At 41.7% G+C, this 20,210-nt stretch overlaps 2 protein-coding genes across 2 annotated transcripts; one reads left to right on the top strand and one right to left on the bottom strand.

Moving 5' to 3' along the window:
• Positions 1-738: 738 nt before the first annotated feature.
• Positions 739-1,979, bottom strand: LOC140890136 (uncharacterized). Its single transcript, XM_073297893.1, has 2 exons — positions 1,799-1,979; positions 739-1,697 (listed from the first exon to the last, which is right to left on the bottom strand). Exons 1-2 carry the CDS (start codon positions 1,977-1,979, stop codon positions 739-741), a joined length of 1,140 nt encoding a protein of 379 aa, XP_073153994.1.
• Positions 1,980-6,288: 4,309 nt separating this feature from the next.
• On the top strand, positions 6,289-19,924 carry LOC140890135 (uncharacterized). The gene is made up of 4 exons (XM_073297892.1): positions 6,289-6,766; positions 16,002-18,040; positions 18,362-18,392; positions 19,113-19,924. Exons 1-4 carry the CDS (start codon positions 6,289-6,291, stop codon positions 19,922-19,924), a joined length of 3,360 nt encoding a protein of 1,119 aa, XP_073153993.1.
• The last annotated feature ends 286 nt before the right edge of the window (positions 19,925-20,210 follow it).

The raw sequence follows: 20,210 nt of genomic DNA, 5'->3' as shown, positions 1-20,210 counted from the left end.
GTTTGACAAGATTTCTTTTAAAAATTTTGCATAACTAGGCATTTGAGCCAAAGCATCTGCAAATGAAATATTAATATGGAGCTTTTTGAAAACTTCTAAAATTTTGCAAACTGATTATCCAATTGCAGTTGCTTTGCTCGTTGGTTAAATGGGAGTTTACTCAGATCAATATTATCATTAATAGTTTGGTTAGAAGATTTACCTCTCTTACTTGTAGGTGCTGACTCTGTGGGCTTTGGATTGTCCTCCATCCCTTGGTCAGTGTTTGGTTCCATTGCTTCCTCACCATCAACAATCTTTTCCTTTCCATCAGCCTGCGATCTTGTAACCGCCATGATAGAATTTATGTCTCTTGGATTTTTCTCAGTATTGGTAGGCAGCGACCCTGTTGGCCTAGCTGACAATTGGGTTGCTATCTGGCTCATCTGCGTCTCCAACTTCTGCAGCATTGCTTCCTGATTCTGCAAATGAGTCTCAGTACCAACAACATATTTCATCATGATTTCTTCGAAACTCGGCTTCTTCTCCACTGGCTTGGACGTGTTTGCGGTAGGAGACTGCCATACAATCCTTATAGCAACACATATAATCCTGGCTGGAAGAACCATCCAAATTTTTCATGGAAACTTGCAGAAATATTATCATTAACAGTTGGGTTAGAAGACTTACCTCTCTTACCTGTAGGTGCCGACTCTGTGGGCTTTGGCTTGTCCTCCATCCCTTGGTCAGTGTTTGGTTTCATTGTTTCCTCACCATCAACAATATTTTCTTTCCATTAGCCTGCAATCTTGTAACCGCCATGATAGAATTTATGTCTCTTGAATTCTTCTCAGTATTGCTAGGCAGTGACCCTGTTTGCCTAGCTGACAATTGGGTTGCTATCTGGATCATCTGCGTCTCCAACTTCTGCAGCATTGCTTCCTGATTCTGCAACCTAGTCCTAGTACCAACAACATATTTCATCATGATTTCTTCGAAACTCGACTTCTTCTCCACTGACTTGGACGTGTTTGCGGTAGGATCTGCAGGTTTCCATAAAAAATTTGGATGGTTCTTCCAGCCAGGATTATATGTGTTGCTATAAAGATTGTATAGCGGTCTCCCTTGGTTTCCTGCAAAGTTCGCTGCATCAACCTCAAACACTTTTTGTTCTTCAGGCAAATTCACTTGTACTTGATTTGCTGGAGTTGTCTGCATAAGTGTCATTTGATGTGTAAGAGAATCAATTTTCGCATTCAAATCAGTTAGTGCATCAACCTCTAGAACTCCATCTTTCTTCTCCTTTTTCACGTCCAACCATCCCACATCGCTTTCCTCCATATTATCAATGATCTCCCAAGCGTCTGCTGGCGTCTTCCGGAATAGGCTTCTATTAGCTGCAGCATCTAACATAGATCGAACCGATTGATCGGATCCATTATAGAATGTCTGGGTTTGTTGGCTTTGGGTAAGATTATGCTGAGAACACATCCTCAAAATCTTCTTGAATCTGGTCCAGGCTACATGTAAAGACTCCCCTCCTTTCTGCTTGAAGGAAATAATGTTAGAGAATAGCTTCGCCATCTTCGTAGGAGGGAAATACTTGTTCAAAAAAGTTTGAAAAAGGTCGGTCCAGGTGGTAATAGAGCCTACGGGTAGATCATCCAACCATTCAAGTGCATCACCTTGTAGAGAGAATGAGAATAATCGCAGTCGCACTATATCAGATATTACCCCATTGAATTTGAAAGTATCACAGAAAGACAGAAAACACTCCAGATGAGCGTAGGGATTGATAACACTCCAGTCGCACTATAACCTTCAACTGGTGGGCGAATGAGATCAAGAACAGTTCTATTATCCGCCATTTCTTCCTCTGATTCAGATGCTGACTCAAGCTCAAGATTGATAACTCGCCTAGCTCTCCGAATACCGCTGAGCGTGCGTTCGATCTCCAAGTAAAGTGGAATGAGATCCTTGGATGGTCGAGTTCTATGCATGCACAATAGAAAGTACATGAAAGCACATATAAAAGAAAAGATTTCAGAACTTAAAAACTAATTAACCAAAATAAAGTCTAGTTACAAGTAAAATAAAAATTTTGATATTACAATCAGTCCCCAGCAACGGCGCCAAAAACTTGACCTCTTAATTCGGTATCAACTAGTAAGTATACTAGGTCAAGTAATAGTAAGTGGATGTTGAGCCCAAGTGTCGAACCCACAGGGACTGGTTTCTTGTAATTACTAAAATATAATTATTTCAACTTAATCTAGACTAAACAATAAAAGTGATTTTTGGATTAAACTACTAATTAAATTATGAATAAAAAAGATGAAAATAGAATTGCAACAAGATTTTGGATTTTTATTCAATGATGAGAAATTCGATCAAAGACACACGTAGGCACCGAACAAATCATGCAACAAGTAGTAAAAAATTTAGGATCCATATTCAATCTTATATTACGGTAAATTATCCTAAATTATTTAACAGTCTATTTCTAAAATAGTTAAACCTATTCAAATATTGACGGATTAATTATTTTTAATTAATTCTTATCAAATTCAAATGCATTGAGAATTATAAAAATTCAGTTAACACATAAAGTCGCACAATGAAATTGAATACTATTTCTAATCGATTTAACATTGTGTAGATTATTGAAGTGATCAAAATCAGTTCCTAACTTTTTGACTCGAAATTAATTAACATGCAAGCAAATAATTGGCCAAATTAATCACAAGACAAACATAAATCCAAAAATTAATAATATTAAAATAAAATATGAAAAATCCCAAATAAACATTCAAGTATTCACCAACAATTTGTTCGGCCCAATCACGTGGCCTTGATCGAAACTAAACGACTACTCCAAAGTAAACATAATCCAAAATCAAGTTTTTCAACCAAAAACAAGAATCAAAACTAAGAAGAGAAGAGAAAGAATGAAGAAATCTTCACTCCGAATTGATTTAGCCGCCTCCCTTGAGATAATACACTTCTGGTACCCTTAATCTGATGAAAAATGACCTATTTATATGCCTCATATCTCCAAAAGATTGATTTCCTATCGAGCAAGAAGTTTCCAAAATTAGGAGTCTGCACGCCGTCTCGCTCGAGCGCAAGAAGTTGCGCTCGAGCGAGACATCTTCTGTCGAATTTTTTTTTCCTCACGCTTTTCTCGCTCGGGCGCAGGAAGTTGCGCTCGAGCGAGACTTCTTCTGTAATTTTTTCTTTTCCATATGCTGCGATCGCTCGGGCTCAAGAAGTTGCGCTCGAGCGAGACGTCTCCTGTCTTGATTTTTGGCCTTTTTCAAAATTTTCTACAAATAAAGCAAGGGGAATGTTATGTAGACACAATGCATGATATATGACTAAAACTCATAAAAACATAAGTAATAAAACATGAATGCATGCAAATTAACAATAAAAACGACACAAAAATATGCACACAAAACACAATTATCAGCACCCCTATTTATAGACCACGTTCGGAACTACCAAACTCGCGATCGAAACTATCGATCGGACTTCGGAGCTTCCGATCGTGCTTCCGAACTTCCTTTACCGAACACCTGTATTTTGATTGGACAACATGGCTGCCGACAACGTTCGGAACATTCGAACTAGGGGATCATAACCACCGATATCTACCATGTCCAATCACAACTCAGAAAGTCCATAACTGTGAAGCCACGTTTTTTGGTCATAGGCTAGAATTGTAACAGCCACAATGAGTATGCAGATTAGTGTTGCATGTATCAGCCAAGGAGTGTAACAGCTAGAAATCAAGAGATTGTAACAGCTGCAATAATGAAGAATGATGGCTGTTAATATGAGTTATTGGCCATGAATGGGAGGCCCTTCAGCTGCTTCTTACACCTATAAATAGTGGCAGATTTAGCAGGGAGATCACACCAATTTCGAACACAAAAACTGAGTAAAACTCTGCACATTTTGAGTTCCAACCTTCTGCCACTTTCGAGGACTAGCAGAAGCAGTACCAGTTCGATAGCAGCAGTTCAAGCAGAGCAAGGTTTCTGTTCCAGTTTCAAAGCAAGCATTCTGTTCTATTGTGGAAGAAGTTTTCTGCTCACGTTTGAGGCTTACCATCAACATCAAGTTCTGCACGATTTGTTATAAATCGAATACTGTAAGAGGGCTTATATCTATATATGTTTTAAATACGTTCATGATCGTGTTTGTGAAAATTCAATCGTACATGGCCTGGTTCATACTTCTTTGAAATTCGTACATGTTTGTTCTATGAAACTCCTTGTTATGCACTGTTAGAATTCGACTTAAGAAGTGGATAAGGAATTCCGAAAACATGATAAGATATGATATGGCCCTGATGCGGTGGGTTATAATAACCGTTTAAGGCCTCGCCCCCTTAGAGGAGTAAAAATTAGGGACTGATCAGTAGCCATGATTAACGAGATGAATAACAGTGCTATGTATAAGTTTATGTGATATTCATGATATGTATTAATGCTCAGTTTCAAGTCATGCCTTGTTCTGATCTATGTTGCGACATGTGTTGGAATGTGCTTCCTTTGAACTCCTATATATATGTATATTCGACATTTGCATGTACGATTGGCCCCCTCTTGCTGAGTGTTTCCCAAAACACTCATCCCCCTTACTTCCCTTCCCAGATACTGAAGAGCAGTTGGATGATGATGAGAAAAACGCATTCTGGGGTTGGTGATCAAGTCTAAATTTATGGAATTGCTAGCAGTCTTATTAGTTTTATTATCGCTTATATTTCGCTTCCGCTATTATCATGTTTTGGTTATTGTAAAGACATTACTGGATTTGTAAAGACTGGTTGAAGGCTGTTTATGTACTACATGGCTTGTTGTTTTACGATTTAAAATTGTTTACAACGCCGATGCTACGTTCCGATCACGGGGCGTGACATTTTTGTGGTATCAGAGACGCCAGGTTCATAATCCGGGTGGGAATACCTTAGAAATTTTTTTGCAGTTTCTCACAGTAGGCCAAAGGGCCAATGTAGTCCCCTCCGAAATGATCTCACGAACCAAAGTCACCACAAAATTACATTTTGTCGTGATGTAACTCGGATTTTGGCCGAATTCCTTCGTTTAGGCCTCCGAAATCGCGTTTTTGCCGTTTTAGGAAAGATTTAGAATGCTTATAACTTTTTATAAAAAAACTCGAAATCCAATTCCGTCGATTGTGTCGTGATCCTCACAATCGATACTGTCAGCTCAATTAAAAATCTCAAAATTTTCCATTTTTGGAAAATTTTTCCGAAAAGTACCGTTTCGTTTGTAATTATTGCAAACTGTTCATGTATTGTGTAATTGCTGAATTCTGATATATATATATTTTTTTTGTTCTAAGCCCAGCCTTTCCATTTGTTTTCTTTCAGGAAATGGCGCCCAGTTTTCCTCGTACTCGTGCCCATTCCATCTTTCGCATGAAGCAACTGGTTATTGATAACCAGAAGCATAAGATTACTCGACTTTGCGCTAAGGTAGTTCTTGCTAGACGTGAGCAGCGTGAATGGGAGAAGAGGGCCAACCAGTACTTCTATGAGTTAGAGCAAGTGAGGGGGGACAACATATATCTTCGTGATGACATGGACCTTAACCATTTTCGTGAAGAAGCTCTGCGCAACCAAGTGATTAAGTCTGAAGAAGAGCATAACAAAACGAAAGGAAAAATGGAGGCAGCTGAGATAGAACATAAGCAGTCGAAAGACAGATTGGGGACAGCACAGGACACCATAGCAGAGTTGTCTGGTGTTGTTAGCCACTTGTCTAAACAAGTGGAACATGAGAAGCAGTTGAGGCAGCAGTCCTGCGCAGAACATAGGCAGCGTCTTCAACAGATGCGAGATCGCATCCAACAGCTGGAAGCTAAAGTCCAGCAATTGCAGGGTACAGTGGCAAACTTGAATAATCATAATGCCATTCTACTCCAGGCCGTGAATCAACTGCAAGAAGAGGATTCCGAGGAGGAACCTGAGGAGGATCCGGAGGAAGATCCGGAAGAGATTGAGGTTGAGGAGGTGGCCGCCGATGTTCTGGGGGATGGAGAAGTTATAGACTTAGATTAGTATGGATGCATTATTTTTTATTCAGCTATGTTTTCTTGTCACTTATTTCCAAATCAGTTGTTGCTTTCAATTCCAAAACTATCAGTTGTTATTTCAATTCGGTTGTTATTCTGAAATTCAATGAATGGTCTTTTGTTTACCTATGTGTTCAACTTGTTAATTTATTTTTCTAAACCATAAATCTATCAGAATCTTAGAAACTTTTACGTATGTAGGACATGGACGAGAGACCAGTACGCAACAATCGTAACCCACGCTATAGAAACCGCAACAACAACAATGAAGGGAACCCTCCGCCTCCGCCTCCGCCGCCGCAAGTATTAGGCCTAAATCATGCTGACTTGGCGGCTATAGCAGCCATTGTGGCTAACACCCTTCAAGGGTTGGGAAACCCGCCTGCAAATGGCAGCCCACTACCACAGGTGCATGGGGTGAAGTATCATTATGAGTCACTGAGAAAGAACCGAGCCCAAACCTTTAAAGGAGATCCAGATCCTGAGGTTGGCCAATATTGGCTCAAGAATATCGAGACTCAACTCCGCCTACTCGAGATCCCTGATGAGTTTAAGGTGGATGTAGTAACACCCTTCTTGGAAGAAAAAGCAGCCAAGTGGTGGGAGGCAGTGTCACCACCTATAAAAGCAGCTGGTCCAATCACGTGGCGACAATTTAAGGATGTGTTCCTGAAGCAGTATTGTGAGACCTCGATTCTAAACCACTAATCTCGGATTAAACAACAATTAAGCGAACAAGAATCCAAGAGTAAAACAATTCAAAGTTTTTTTTTTTTTTTTAAACGCCGCGCGCCCGCGCGAGGAACCAAGATCGCGCGTGCGTGGGCTTCAACAACCGAGACCAACCAAAGGCTCGCGCCCGCGCGAGGTACCAAGCTCGCGCGCGCGTGGGCAAACAATTCAGAGGCCCAACAGAGGCCTCGCCCGCGCGCGGAAGGCCTGGGCAGAAAATGCTCAGGCTGCAGAAAATAAAGAAAGGATTCCGCGCTTGGTCCGACATGCCTTCAAATACATATGCAATAACAGGGTGTAGGGAAACATGCCATAACAAGTCATGCTTTCAGAAGGCCTAAAAACAACCAGAAGTCTAAATCGATACGACAACAACATACTTCGATTTCAGATTACAATCCGAATACAAACTAATTCGAATAACAAAACATATCAAGTTCGAGTTCTAACATGCTTCAATCTTAAACTAGATAAACATGCTACTTCGACTTCTAAACCGAGTCTCACTCCTACTACTTGCCCTCGAAGCTAACCATGCCTCTTCTGACTTGTTCCTGCCCCACCTGTTTCCAAGTACACATACAAAACAAAGCAACAGCCGGATAACCGATGAGAACGACATTCCCAGTAAAAGCAACATAACAAGTAATACAAGTAACAAACATGCTTTCAATACAATAACGAACTCAATAACATCGTAATGAAATGCATGTCTTTAAACAGGGATATCAAATCTGATAACGAGGGATTGCTGCTGTGCCTTTGGGATCCCGAGGATAAGATCACGTAACAACTCACCGACTCTCCCAATCGAGGTGGTGCCACGTATCTCACTCCTCTTGACTTTGAGCAACTATAATGAGTATGCTAGCACCATACGAAACGACTACGACCTGGGCCACTCAATCATAGTTCCCAAACGTCTAAACAAAAAGGATGGTTCTGCCCGCTGAAACAAGATTGGCTCAAGATGAATGCATAACAGAAACATAAAACATAATCCTTTTAACAAAACCAATACAATCAAACAATACACAAGTTCCTCATGCTAGAACAAGTGTAGATGCAAGTATGAGATTTCAAAAGGGAAAACTCGAGAACCACAGTCCCGAGTATGCTATCCCGCTACGATGACTGCTTTTACCTTTCAATGCAGTAGCTCCAACTCTGGATAAGCTACAAAAGAGATTGTATAAACAACTACACAATCTAACAACAACAAGGCAACGGTTCAAGGAAAACTCTTTATACCGTTCTTCGTCCAATTCTCTGAAACGATCAAACAGCTGCTAACTCTGGGCTTGACAACTCCGAACGAATCTGTTCAGATACAAGAGATGATTGATCAATAACCACGATAAACTTACAAGCCAAGTTCAAACTCAAAAACGGTTCAAAATCTCCAAAAACTCAAACCGACGGCATAACGGCTATAACTGAACAACCGGCAACGCAGACAGCAGTTCAATACTGATAACAACTCAATTCAATGCTAATACAACAACAACAAGACAAACCCAACAAATCTCAAAACCATGATTTTCGAAAATGGCTTCCAAAAATCATAACAAATCCGAACGTCGCTCTATTTCAAAACTGACAGATAATAAACGATCAGAACTCTGTAGAGAACAACATACTCGAATCTAAATCGATTCTAACAACATCCAAAAACTAGAATGTATCTGATCGTTGAAAAACTTACGGTATAACGGAGCTCTCGCTGCAGTGATCGCTAAACTGTCTTCAGAAATAATTTCTAACGGCCGGATCGAGCTCGGACGGAAATCCAAAAGCTTGAAAAGGAGATGGGGCGTTTCAATGGAGGAGGAGCCGGCTAAGGAAGGAGAAGGATGAATGAGAAAAGTCAAAAGTTGAGTAGATAATATAACAAATCCATTATTTGCGTTTTAGTCCCTGAAATTTCCAAATTTTGCAAAAAGGACCCTGATCAAAATCAAGTCGGCTCGTGAACTCTGCAATCTCCGATTAACTCCAATAAACTCATTTAAGATAAAAACGGGGCGTCACAATTCTCCCCCACTAAGAAGAGATTTCGTCCTCGAAATCAACGAGAACCACAACTCAAAGATAGAATAAAGAACTAAAGACAGTAAGAAGAACTCACGTCATCCGAATAGCTCTGGAAAACGCTGTCTCATGTCAGACTCTGTCTCCCAAGTCGCTTCCTCAACACCGTGACGGCTCCACTGCACCTTCACTAACGGAATCAACTTGGTCCTGAGTTGCTTTTCTTTCCGATCAAGGATCTGAATCGGTCGCTCAAAATAGCTCAGAGTCTCGTCTAACTCGGCTTCGTCAGGCTGAAGGATATGAGAAGGATCTGGATGATACTTTTGCAGCATAGAGACGTGAAAAACGTCGTGAATACCAGATAAAGACGGAGGAAGTGCAAGTCTGTAGGCAAGATCGCCTATCTTCTCGAGAATCTCGTACGGACCGATGAATCTCGGAGATAACTTTCCTCTCTTACCGAATCTGACGGTGCCTCTGAACAGAGAAATCTTAAGGAATACACGGTCTCCCTGCTCAAAACTCAGAGGTCGACGTCTGACATTCGCATACTTTTCTTGTCTATCTTGAGCTGTCTTCATTCTGGTCTGAATGACCTTAACCTGTTCTGCCATAACTCGAAGCATATCCGGCCCCAAATCTGGTGACTCAGATAAATCATCCCAAAACAACGGAGATCGGCATTTCTTACCATATAATGCCTCAAAAGGCGTCATACCGATACTCGCTTGGAAGCTGTTGTTGTAAGAAAACTCGACAAGAGGCAAAGAATCCTGCCAACTAGTACCAAAGTCTAGCACTACCGCTCGCAGCATATCCTCCAACGTCTGGATAGTCCGCTCTGACTGTTCATCTGTCTGAGGATGATAAGCTGTACTCAGATGCAATCGAGTACCAAGAGCCTCTTGCAAACTATGCCAGAAGTGAGAAGTGAATCTCGGGTCTCTGTCTGAAACGATCGACTTCGGCACCCCATGCAATCTCACAACATTGCTAACATAAAGCTCAGCCATCTGATCATGACGATACGTCATCCTGTAAGGAATAAAGCAAGCTGACTTCGTCAATCGGTCGATTACTACCCAAATGGCATCGCATCCTCGAACGGATCGTGGTAGCTTCGTGACGAAATCCATAGAAATGTGATCCCATTTCCAATCAGGAACAGATAAGCTGTGCAATAGACCACCTGGTCGCTTCCGCTCTGCTTTCACTTGCTGACAGTTCAAACACCGTGACACAAACCTCGCGATGTCGCTCTTCATTCTCTTCCACCAGAACTGACTCTTTAGATCATTGTACATCTTACGACCTCCAGGATGAATGCTAAACCGACTGCAATGAGCCTCTCGGAGAATACGCTGTCTCAACTCCGAAATATCAGGCACAACAATACGGTTATTCACAAACAAAACGTCATCTCTAACCTGGAATTCTGACTGATGCCCAGTTCTGACTTTCTCTACTGAATCCTGAATGCTCGGCTCAGACTTCTGTGCTTCTCTGATTGCAACAAACAACTCCGGCTCGGCTTGAATAGCAAACACTCTGATAGTCTCCCTATCTGTTTCAAACTCTAAACCAGAAGTGCAACAATCATCGACCAACTGAGAAACACCGATAGTTGAAAGAGATAAAGAACAAAGCTTTCGGCTCAAGGCATCTGCAACTGCATTCGACTTCCCTGGATAATACTTGATCTCACAGTCAAAATCCTTCAACAGATCTAACCATCTTCTCTGTCTCATATTCAGCTCTGCCTGTGAAAACAAGTACTTAAGACTCTTATGATCAGAAAAGATCTCGAAAGACTCACCATAAAGATAGTGACGCCAGATCTTCAAAGCAAATACAATCGCTGCAAGTTCAAGATCATGAACAGGATAACGAGTCTCGTGCGGTTTTAGCTGCCTCGATGCATACGCTATCACATGCTTATGCTGCATAAGAACACAACCCAAACCTCGGTTAGAAGCATCACAATACACTGTGAAACCTCCAGTACCCTTCGGAATAGAAAGAATTGGAGCACTGGTCAGTCTCCTCTTCAGATCAACAAAGCTAGCCTCACAATCTGTAGTCCAGACAAAAGGCGCATTCTTCTGAGTCAGCTGGGTAATAGGCTTGGCAATAGACGAGAAACCCTCGATGAAACGACGGTAATAACCAGCTAAACCCATGAAGCTTCGGATCTCAGGTACTGATGTCGGTCTAGGCCAATTCATAACCGCTTTGATTTTGCTGGGATCGACAGAAATCCCATCTTCAGAAATAATATGACCGAGAAAGACAACTCGATCTAACCAGAATTCGCATTTCGATAGCTTGGCAAACAACTGCTCAACTCGTAAAATTTGCAAGACGATTCTCAAGTGCTCTGCATGGTCAGTACGGTTCTTCGAGTAGATAAGAATATCATCGATGAAAATAATGACGAATTCATCTAAATAACGCTGAAAGATACGGTTCATCAAACCCATAAAAACAGCTGGAGCGTTAGTCAAACCGAACGGCATGACTATAAACTCAAAGTGACCATACCTCGTTCTGAATGCGGTCTTAGGAACATCTTCCTCTCGCACTCTCAGCTGATGGTAGCCTGACCTCAGATCAATCTTAGAGTAGACAGAAGAACCCTGCAGTTGATCGAACAAGTCATCTATTCGGGGTAAAGGATACCTGTTCTTAACTGTAGCCTGATTCAATTGACGGTAGTCGATACAGAGCCGCATAGAACCATCCTTCTTCCGAACGAATAGAACAGGAGCACCCCAAGGCGATACACTAGGTCTGATGTATCCCTTGGCAATCAAATCCTCAAGCTGCTCCTTCAACTCTCTCAATTCAACAAGTGCCATACGATAAGGAGCTTTTGAAATAGGTTGAGTACCTGGCACTAAGTCAATGCTGAATTCAACCTTTCGAATGGGTGGCAATCCAGGAACATCTTCCGGAAACACATCAGCAAAATCTCTAACCACTGGTAAGTCAACCAAAGCTGGGCTAGATTTCAGTACATCAACCGCATAAACCAAAAATCCTTCTGCACCTCTCTGTAACAAACGAGTCATAGATAACACTGAAATCAAAGGAATTCTAGATCGAGAACCCTTACCAAAGAATTTCCACTCGTCTGCCATTTCAGGTCTGAACCTGAAAACTTTCAGAAAACAATCAACTGTTGCCCTGTACTTGGTCAAAGCATCTATACCGAAAATACAATCAAAATTTGACAACCCAAGCACAATACAGTCGAATTCTAACAAATTCCCCTCGAAACAAAATTCACAGTTCCTGACTAGTCGGACACAAACAATTCCTCCACCCAAAGGTGAAGTAACAGCTACTACTGTAGGCAACAATTCAGTTGGCAAAGCATGCAATAACACATATTTCTCAGAGATAAAGGAATGGGAAGCACCTGTATCTATCAAGACATGAGCAGAATGACCGAAAATCGAACAGTTACCTGCTATGACATCGTCAGGTGCTGCCTGAGCCTGATCCTCTGTCAATGGAAAGACTCGTGCTTGCTGTCTCGGAGGCTGATTTGCACTAGAGCTACCTCCCTGTCTGTTCTGCTGTTGCTGGGGTTGGAAAGAGTGCACTGCAGACGACTGCCTCTCCGGCTGAGCTGCAGGTCTAGACGAACTCCCACTCTGAGTTCTATCTCTATTACGTTGAGGGCACACTTTAGAGAAGTGTCCCGGTTGCTGACATGTGTTACAATTGCCGAAGACTCCCACACACTGATCCGGTGAGTGTCTTCCTCCACACTTGCTGCAGTACAAGGATGATGACCCAGAACTCGGTCCTGAACCGAATTGCTTCGAACCACTGGAACTGGACGAACTGTTCCCCTGTCTCTTGAACTGTTTACCTCTTGCCTTGTACTGATCCTTTCTATTTCCCCCACTGTTTCCACCTTCATACCTCTGCTGCTGGTTCTGATGTTGAGGTGGCTGATTCTGGTACTGAGATGGTTGGTTCTGATACTGCCTCTGCTGCTGAGGTGCCCCCTGATTACCTCTTTGCCTCCACAAGCCTGCTTCTGCTCCCTTTGCGTAATTCATGGCATCCGAAAAGTTGCTAGACCTGTTGGTGTTAACCAACGTGAAGACATCGGGGTTCAACCCGTTGATGAACTGATCTGCCTTAGCTTCTTCATCTCTGGCAATTAGCGGTGCAAAACGCAACAGACTATCGAACTTAGCCACGTACTCTTCAATGTTCAGATTCCCTTGCCTCAGATTTGCAAACTCTGCTCCCTTATCCTTACGATACGAGATAGGGAAAAACCGCTTATAAAACTCAGATTTAAAAAGAGTCCAAGTAACCTCTGTACCTCTACTCTCAAATGCTTTCTTTGTCATGATCCACCAGCTCTTAGCACCACCACGCAGCTGATGAATTACTAACCTGATTCGGCGGTCATCTGTGTAGTCAATGGAATCAAACAACTGATCCATATCATCCAACCAACTCTCACAGTCAACTGGATTTTCTGAACCCATCAACAATGGTGGATTGAACGACTGAAACCTCTTCAGCAAGGTTTCCATAGGAGTTGCTGAAGCATCCAACTGATCAACCTCAGTGCTAGCTTGCTCAGTCGCAGGGATAACTGGTGGTGTGTTTCTGTTTATCACTCGACGAGGACCCATCTGATAATCAAAGGTTAGCACACGAGATATCTCAATCGCTACCATCAGTGCCCTTACAACCGCTTGGAATACCGAATACCAGTCGAGAACAGAAACAGTTATATCTCAAGTAGATCATGCTTTATTAATTTAAATCACACAACCATGTAATTCAAATAATGCTCAAACAATAAAGCATGCTCGCATGGAATTAAGTACACAATTAAATAATTCAAACACATGCGAGGAGTCATTACACACAGACTCGATCTACCCCGCTCACTCTAGTTCGACCAAGAATCTTAACGCTCTGATACCACTTAATGTGAGACCTCGATTCTAAACCACTAATCTCGGATTAAACAACAATTAAGCGAACAAGAATCCAAGAGTAAAACAATTCAAAGTTTTTTTTTTTTTTTTTTTTAAACGCTGCGCGCCCGCGCGAGGAACCAAGCTCGCGCGTGCGCGGGCTTCAACAACCGAGACCAACCAAAGGCTCGCGCCCGCGCGAGGTACCAAGCTCACGCGCGCGTGGGCAAACAATTCAGAGGCCCAACAGAGGCCTCGCGCGCGCGCGAGGAACGCCTCGCCCGCGCGCGGAAGGCCTGGGCAGAAAATGCTCAGGCTGCAGAAAATAAAGAAAGGATTCCGCGCTTGGTCCGACATGCCTTCAAATACATATGCAATAACAGGGTGTAGGGAAACATGCCATAACAAGTCATGCTTTCAGAAGGCCTAAAAACAACCAGAAGTCTAAATCGATACGACAACAACATACTTCGATTTCAGATTACAATCCGAATACAAACTAATTCGAATAACAAAACATATCAAGTTCGAGTTCTAACATGCTTCAATCTTAAACTAGATAAACATGCTACTTCGACTTCTAAACCGAGTCTCACTCCTACTACTTGCCCTCGAAGCTAACCATGCCTCTTCTGACTTGTTCCTGCCCCACCTGTTGCCAAGTACACATACAAAACAAAGCAACAGCCGGATAACCGGTGAGAACGACATTCCCAGTAAAAGCAACATAACAAGTAATACAAGTAACAAACATGCTTTCAATACAATAACGAACTCAATAACATCGTAATGAAATGCATGTCTTTAAACAGGGATATCAAATCTGATAACGAGGGATTGCTGCTGTGCCTTTGGGATCCCGAGGATAAGATCACGTAACAACTCACCGACTCTCCCAATCGAGGTGGTGCCACGTATCTCACTCCTCTAGACTTTGAGCAACTATAATGAGTATGCTAGCACCAGACGAAACGACTACGACCTGGGCCACTCAATCATAGTTCCCAAACGTCTAAACAAAAAGGATGGTTCTGCCCGCTGAAACAAGATTGGCTCAAGATGAATGCATAACAGAAACATAAAACATAATCCTTTTAACAAAACCAATACAATCAAACAATACACAAGTTCCTCATGCTAGAACAAGTGTAGATGCAAGTATGAGATTTCAAAAGGGAAAACTCGAGAACCACAGTCCCGAGTATGCTATCCCGCTACGATGACTGCTTTTACCTTTCAATGCAGTAGCTCCAACTCTGGATAAGCTACAAAAGAGATTGTATAAACAACTACACAATCTAACAACAACAAGGCAACGGTTCAAGGAAAACTCTTTATACCGTTCTTCGTCCAATTCTCTGAAACGATCAAACAGCTGCTAACTCTGGGCTTGACAACTCCGAACGAATCTGTTCAGATACAAGAGATGATTGATCAATAACCACGATAAACTTACAAGCCAAGTTCAAACTCAAAAACGGTTCAAAATCTCCAAAAACTCAAACCGACGGCATAACGGCTATAACTGAACAACCGGCAACGCAGACAGCAGTTCAATACTGATAACAACTCAATTCAATGCTAATACAACAACAACAAGACAAACCCAACAAATCTCAAAACCATGATTTTCGAAAATGGCTTCCAAAAATCATAACAAATCCGAACGTCGCTCTATTTCAAAACTGACAGATAATAAACGATCAGAACTCTGTAGAGAACAACATACTCGAATCTAAATCGATTCTAACAACATCCAAAAACTAGAATGTATCTGATCGTTGAAAAACTTACGGTATAACGGAGCTCTCGCTGCAGTGATCGCTAAACTGTCTTCAGAAATAATTTCTAACGGCCGGATCGAGCTCGGACGGAAATCCAAAAGCTTGAAAAGGAGATGGGGCGTTTCAATGGAGGAGGAGTCGGCTAAGGAAGGAGAAGGATGAATGAGAAAAGTCAAAAGTTGAGTAGATAATATAACAAATCCATTATTTGCGTTTTAGTCCCTGAAATTTCCAAAATTTGCAAAAAGGACCCTGATCAAAATCAAGTCGGCTCGTGAACTCTGCAATCTCCGATTAACTCAAATAAACTCATTTAAGATAAAAACGGGGTGTCACAAGTATTACCCTGCGAAAGTCAGATTGCAAAAATTAAGTGAGTTCGAAAATTTCACTCAGACTCAGGATATGTCAGTGGTTGAATACACTTCAAAATTCAATTCACTTGGAACGTATGCTCCTACTATCATGGCTGATGATGTCTTGAAAATGCACCGTTTCAAAAGAGGTTTGAGCAGTCTTATTCAGACAGCTTTAGCAGTTTACCATGCCACAAGTTTCGCTGATTTAATGGGAGCTGCAATTCGAGCTGAGATCGATATCAACCGAAGGGATGGTGAGAACACGAACAAGAGACCTCTTGTGGGGCAATCTTCAACAGGAAAACAGACATTCAAGAAACCATATCAGTTTACTGGAACAAACAAGAGCGCTCCTTCAAAACCAAGCTATCAAGAAATCCAAACATGTAGTACGTGTGGATTTAAAAACTTTGGAGAATGCCGCAGAGCAAGTGGCGCCTGTTTTGGATGTGGGAAGACTGGACACCGCATTGCAGATTGTCCAGAAAACAAAGGCAAAGAAGCTGAGGCAAAAGGCAGTTTTGCTACGAATAAACCAAAAGAGAACAAGCCAAATGCCCGAGTTTTTGCGGTAACACAAGAAGAAGTCGAGAATGCAAATGACGTTGTAGCAGGTACCATTCTAATCAACAAAACTTCTGCTTATGTATTATTTGATTGTGGTGCTACGCATTCATTTATATCTAAGAGGTTTGCTAAGAAGTTAGGACTTACTCCTGAGATACTGGTGGAACCTTTTAGAGTAGCAACTCCCACTAGCAAAACAATTGAAACACATAGGGTTCACAGAGATTGTGTAATGACAACTAGTGAACACATATTTCAAGCTGAACTCATTCAACTACCCATGGTAGAATTTGATGCCATTTTAGGAATGGATTGGCTAGCAAATAACCATGCTTTAGTAGATTGTCGCATGAAGAATGTCAAATTGAAAGCTGCAAATCTCGACGAAGCCATTTATCATGGCAAAGTCAAGGAGCAGAAGTCCCTTTTATCTGCTTCTCAAACTTGGAAAGCTATGAAAAGTGGCGAAGAAGTATACCTAGCAGTGGTAGGCAAAGTAAAGGAAGAAGTTGCACTTTCATTAGAAGATATTCCTGTAGTTCAAGAATTTCCAGATGTGTTTCCTGAAGAACTTCCTGGGGTAATGCCCGACCGTGAAGTGGAATTTGAAATTAATCTAGTACCTGGTGCTGCACCTATCTCAAAAGCACCATACCGAATGGCTCCAGCAGAGCTGAAAGAATTAAGAGAGCAACTCCAAGAATTGTTGGATAAAAAGCAAATACGACCAAGTGCATCTCCTTGGGGAGCCCCGGTCCTATTTGTGAAGAAGAAAGATGGGAGTATGAGGTTGTGTATCGACTATCGAGAACTCAATAAGATCAGAATCAAGAACAAGTACCCCCTCCCAAGAATTGATGATTTGTTTGACCAGCTCAAAGGAGCTACAGTCTTTTCCAAGCTCGATCTAAGGTCAGGCTATCATCAATTGAAAGTCAAGTCAGCAGATGTTCCGAAAACAACTTTTAGGACATGGTATGGGCATTACAAATTTATGGTGATGCCTTTTGGGTTAACTAACGCACCGGCAGTATTTATGGATCTCATGAATAGAGTATTCAAGCCGTTCCTCGACAAGTTTGTGGTGGTATTTATTGACGACATCCTCGTATATTCACCAAGTGAAGAAGACCACAAAGAACATCTCCGACTCACTCTCCAGACGCTAAGAGAGAAAGAACTTTATGCCAAATTCAAGAAGTGTGAATTTTGGCTAAAGAGCGTCACCTTCTTGGGCCATATAATATCCAAAGACGAAGTATCTGTGGATCCCAAGAAAGTGGAGGCAGTTATGGATTGGCCTAGACCAAAAACTGTAACTGAAATCCGAAGCTTTCTAGGTTTGGCTGGCGATTATCGAAAATTTGTGGAAGGTTTTTCTTCGATAGCTACACCTCTCACCAAACTCACACAAAAGAACTCTAAGTTCAACTGGGATGAAACGTGTGAACAGAGCTTTGAAATTCTGAAGAAAAAGCTGGCATCTTCACCAGTATTGATACTTCCAACTGAAGGCAAGGATTTTGTCATCTATAGCGACGCGTCAAAAGGAGGATTGGGATGCGTGCTCATGCAAGATGGAAGGGTAATTGCTTATGCTTCAAGACAATTATAGCCGTATGAGCAAAATTATCCTACGCATGACCTTGAATTAGCCGCAGTGGTCTTTGCACTAAAGATTTGGAGACATTATCTTTACGGTGCAAAGTGTGAAATATTTACTGATCATCAAAGTCTCAAGTACTTGTTTACTCAAAAAGAATTGAATATGAGACAGAGAAGGTGGATTGAACTATTAAAGGATTATGACTTGACAATAAGCTATCACCCTGGAAAAGCAAATAAGGTAGCTGATGCTCTAAGTCGGAAGAACATGAGTAAGGTAATCTTAGCCTCACTCTCAGCACAACCATGTCTTCGAGAAACAGTCAAATTGAAACAAAGCCACGATCCTTCTTTAGCAAAACTCAGGGAGCAAGCAGGAGAAGGAAAGACACAAAATCTTGAAATAGATTCCAATGGAGTTATGTGGGTGAAAGGACGATTGTGTGTACCCAACATCGATAATATTCGTCATGAGGTGATGTCTGAGGCACACAAATCAAAATTTTCAGTGCATCCCGGCAGCACCAAGATGTATCGAGATTTAAAAGGAAATTTTTGGTGGAATGGAATGAAGAAGGATGTTGCTGAGTTTGTGTCGCGATGTCAGGTCTATCAGAAAGTCAAAGCTGAACATCAACGACCTGGAGGATTACTTCAACCTTTGGAAATTCCAGAATGGAAGTGGGAACATATTTCTATGGATTTTGTTGTCGGTTTACCCAAGTCAAGGCAGAGTCATGACGGAATATGGGTAATTGTAGATAGACTTACAAAGACAGCGCATTTCCTACCGGTCCGCATGAACTACAACCTGTATAAACTAGCTACCCTGTACATGGACAATATCGTAAGATTACATGGCGTACCTGCTAGTATTTTGTCAGATAGGGACCCGAGGTTTGCGTCCAGATTTTGGAAAAGCTTTCAGAATGCAATGGGAACCAAGATCACTCTCAGTACGGCCTATCACCCTCAAACTGATGGCCAAACAGAGAGAACAATCCAAACATTGGAGGATATGCTGAGGGCTTGTGCTCTAGAATTTAGTTGTAACTGGAGTGAACACTTGCCTTTCATCGAATTTGCTTACAACAATAGTTACCACAGCAGTATTGGTATGGCACCATACGAAGCATTATATGGGAGGAAGTGTCGCTCACCTTTATACTGGGATGAAGTCGGAGAGAAAGCCATCACTGGACCTGAATTGATTCAAGAAACGGTAGAGAAAGTAACTATCATCAAGGAAAAACTCAAAGCTGCTCAAGATCGACAAAAGAGTTGGGCTGATATGAAGAGACGACCGTTGGAATTTGAAGCAGGTGAAAAGGCGTATGTAAAAATCTCACCCATGAAAGGAGTTGTTCGATTTGGAAAAGCTGGAAAATTGAATCCTAGATACGTCGGACCATTCGAGATTCTGGACAAAGTAGGAACCTTGGCGTATAGACTGGCCTTACCACCAGATATGTCAAGGATTCACAATGTTTTCCATGTTTCTCAATTACGGAAGTACATCCCAGATCCCAGTCATGTCCTTGAAATTGAACCTCTGGTAATTGAAGGGAATCTGAAAAAAGAGCTCAAGTATGAAGAAGTTCCAATACGAATAGTGGATACAAAGGATCAAGTGTTGAGAAGAAGAACCATTCCATACGTAAAAATTCAGTGGTCTAATCACACGGAAAGGGAAGCCACTTGGGAGTTAGAGGAGAAGATGCGAAAGCTATACCCATTTCTCTTTGAAGAACAACCCAATCCAAGTTTCGAGGACGAAACTTCTCTCAAGGTGGGAGGAATGTGAAGCCACATTTTTTGGTCATAGGCTAGAATTGTAACAGCCACAATGAGTATGCAGATTAGTGTTGCATGTATCAGCCAAGGAGTGTAACAGCTAGAAATCAAGAGATTGTAACAGCTGCAATAATGAAAAATGATGGCTGTTAATATGAGTTATTGGCCATGAATGGGAGGCCCTTCAGCTGCTTCTTACACCTATAAATAGTGGCAGATTTAGCAGGGAGATTACACCAATTTCGAACACAAAAACTGAGTAAAACTCTGCACATTTTGAGTTCCAACCTTCTGCC

The sequence above is a fragment of the Henckelia pumila genome, chromosome 3 (genome assembly GCF_033568475.1).
Source record: "Henckelia pumila isolate YLH828 chromosome 3, ASM3356847v2, whole genome shotgun sequence".
Taxonomy (NCBI): domain Eukaryota; kingdom Viridiplantae; phylum Streptophyta; class Magnoliopsida; order Lamiales; family Gesneriaceae; genus Henckelia; species Henckelia pumila.
This window is presented reverse-complemented; position numbering and strand designations above follow the sequence as displayed.

What these genes read in the sequence shown, in the direction of transcription:
- LOC140890135 (XM_073297892.1), top strand. Translation starts at nt 6,289, where the DNA reads ATGGACGAGAGACCAGTACGCAACAATCGTAACCCACGCTATAGAAAC. An exon ending in CAACTGAAGGCAAGGATTTT is followed by an intron (nt 18,041 to 18,361) that starts GTCATCTATAGC and finishes AAAGCAAATAAG; the next exon opens with GTAGCTGATGCTCTAAGTCG. An exon ending in TCTAAGTCGGAAGAACATGA is followed by an intron (nt 18,393 to 19,112) that starts GTAAGGTAATCT and finishes ATGGCCAAACAG; the next exon opens with AGAGAACAATCCAAACATTG.
- LOC140890136 (XM_073297893.1), bottom strand. Translation starts at nt 1,979, where the DNA reads ATGCATAGAACTCGACCATCCAAGGATCTCATTCCACTTTACTTGGAG. An exon ending in CATTCGCCCACCAGTTGAAG is followed by an intron (nt 1,698 to 1,798) that starts GTTATAGTGCGA and finishes TATCTGATATAG; the next exon opens with TGCGACTGCGATTATTCTCA.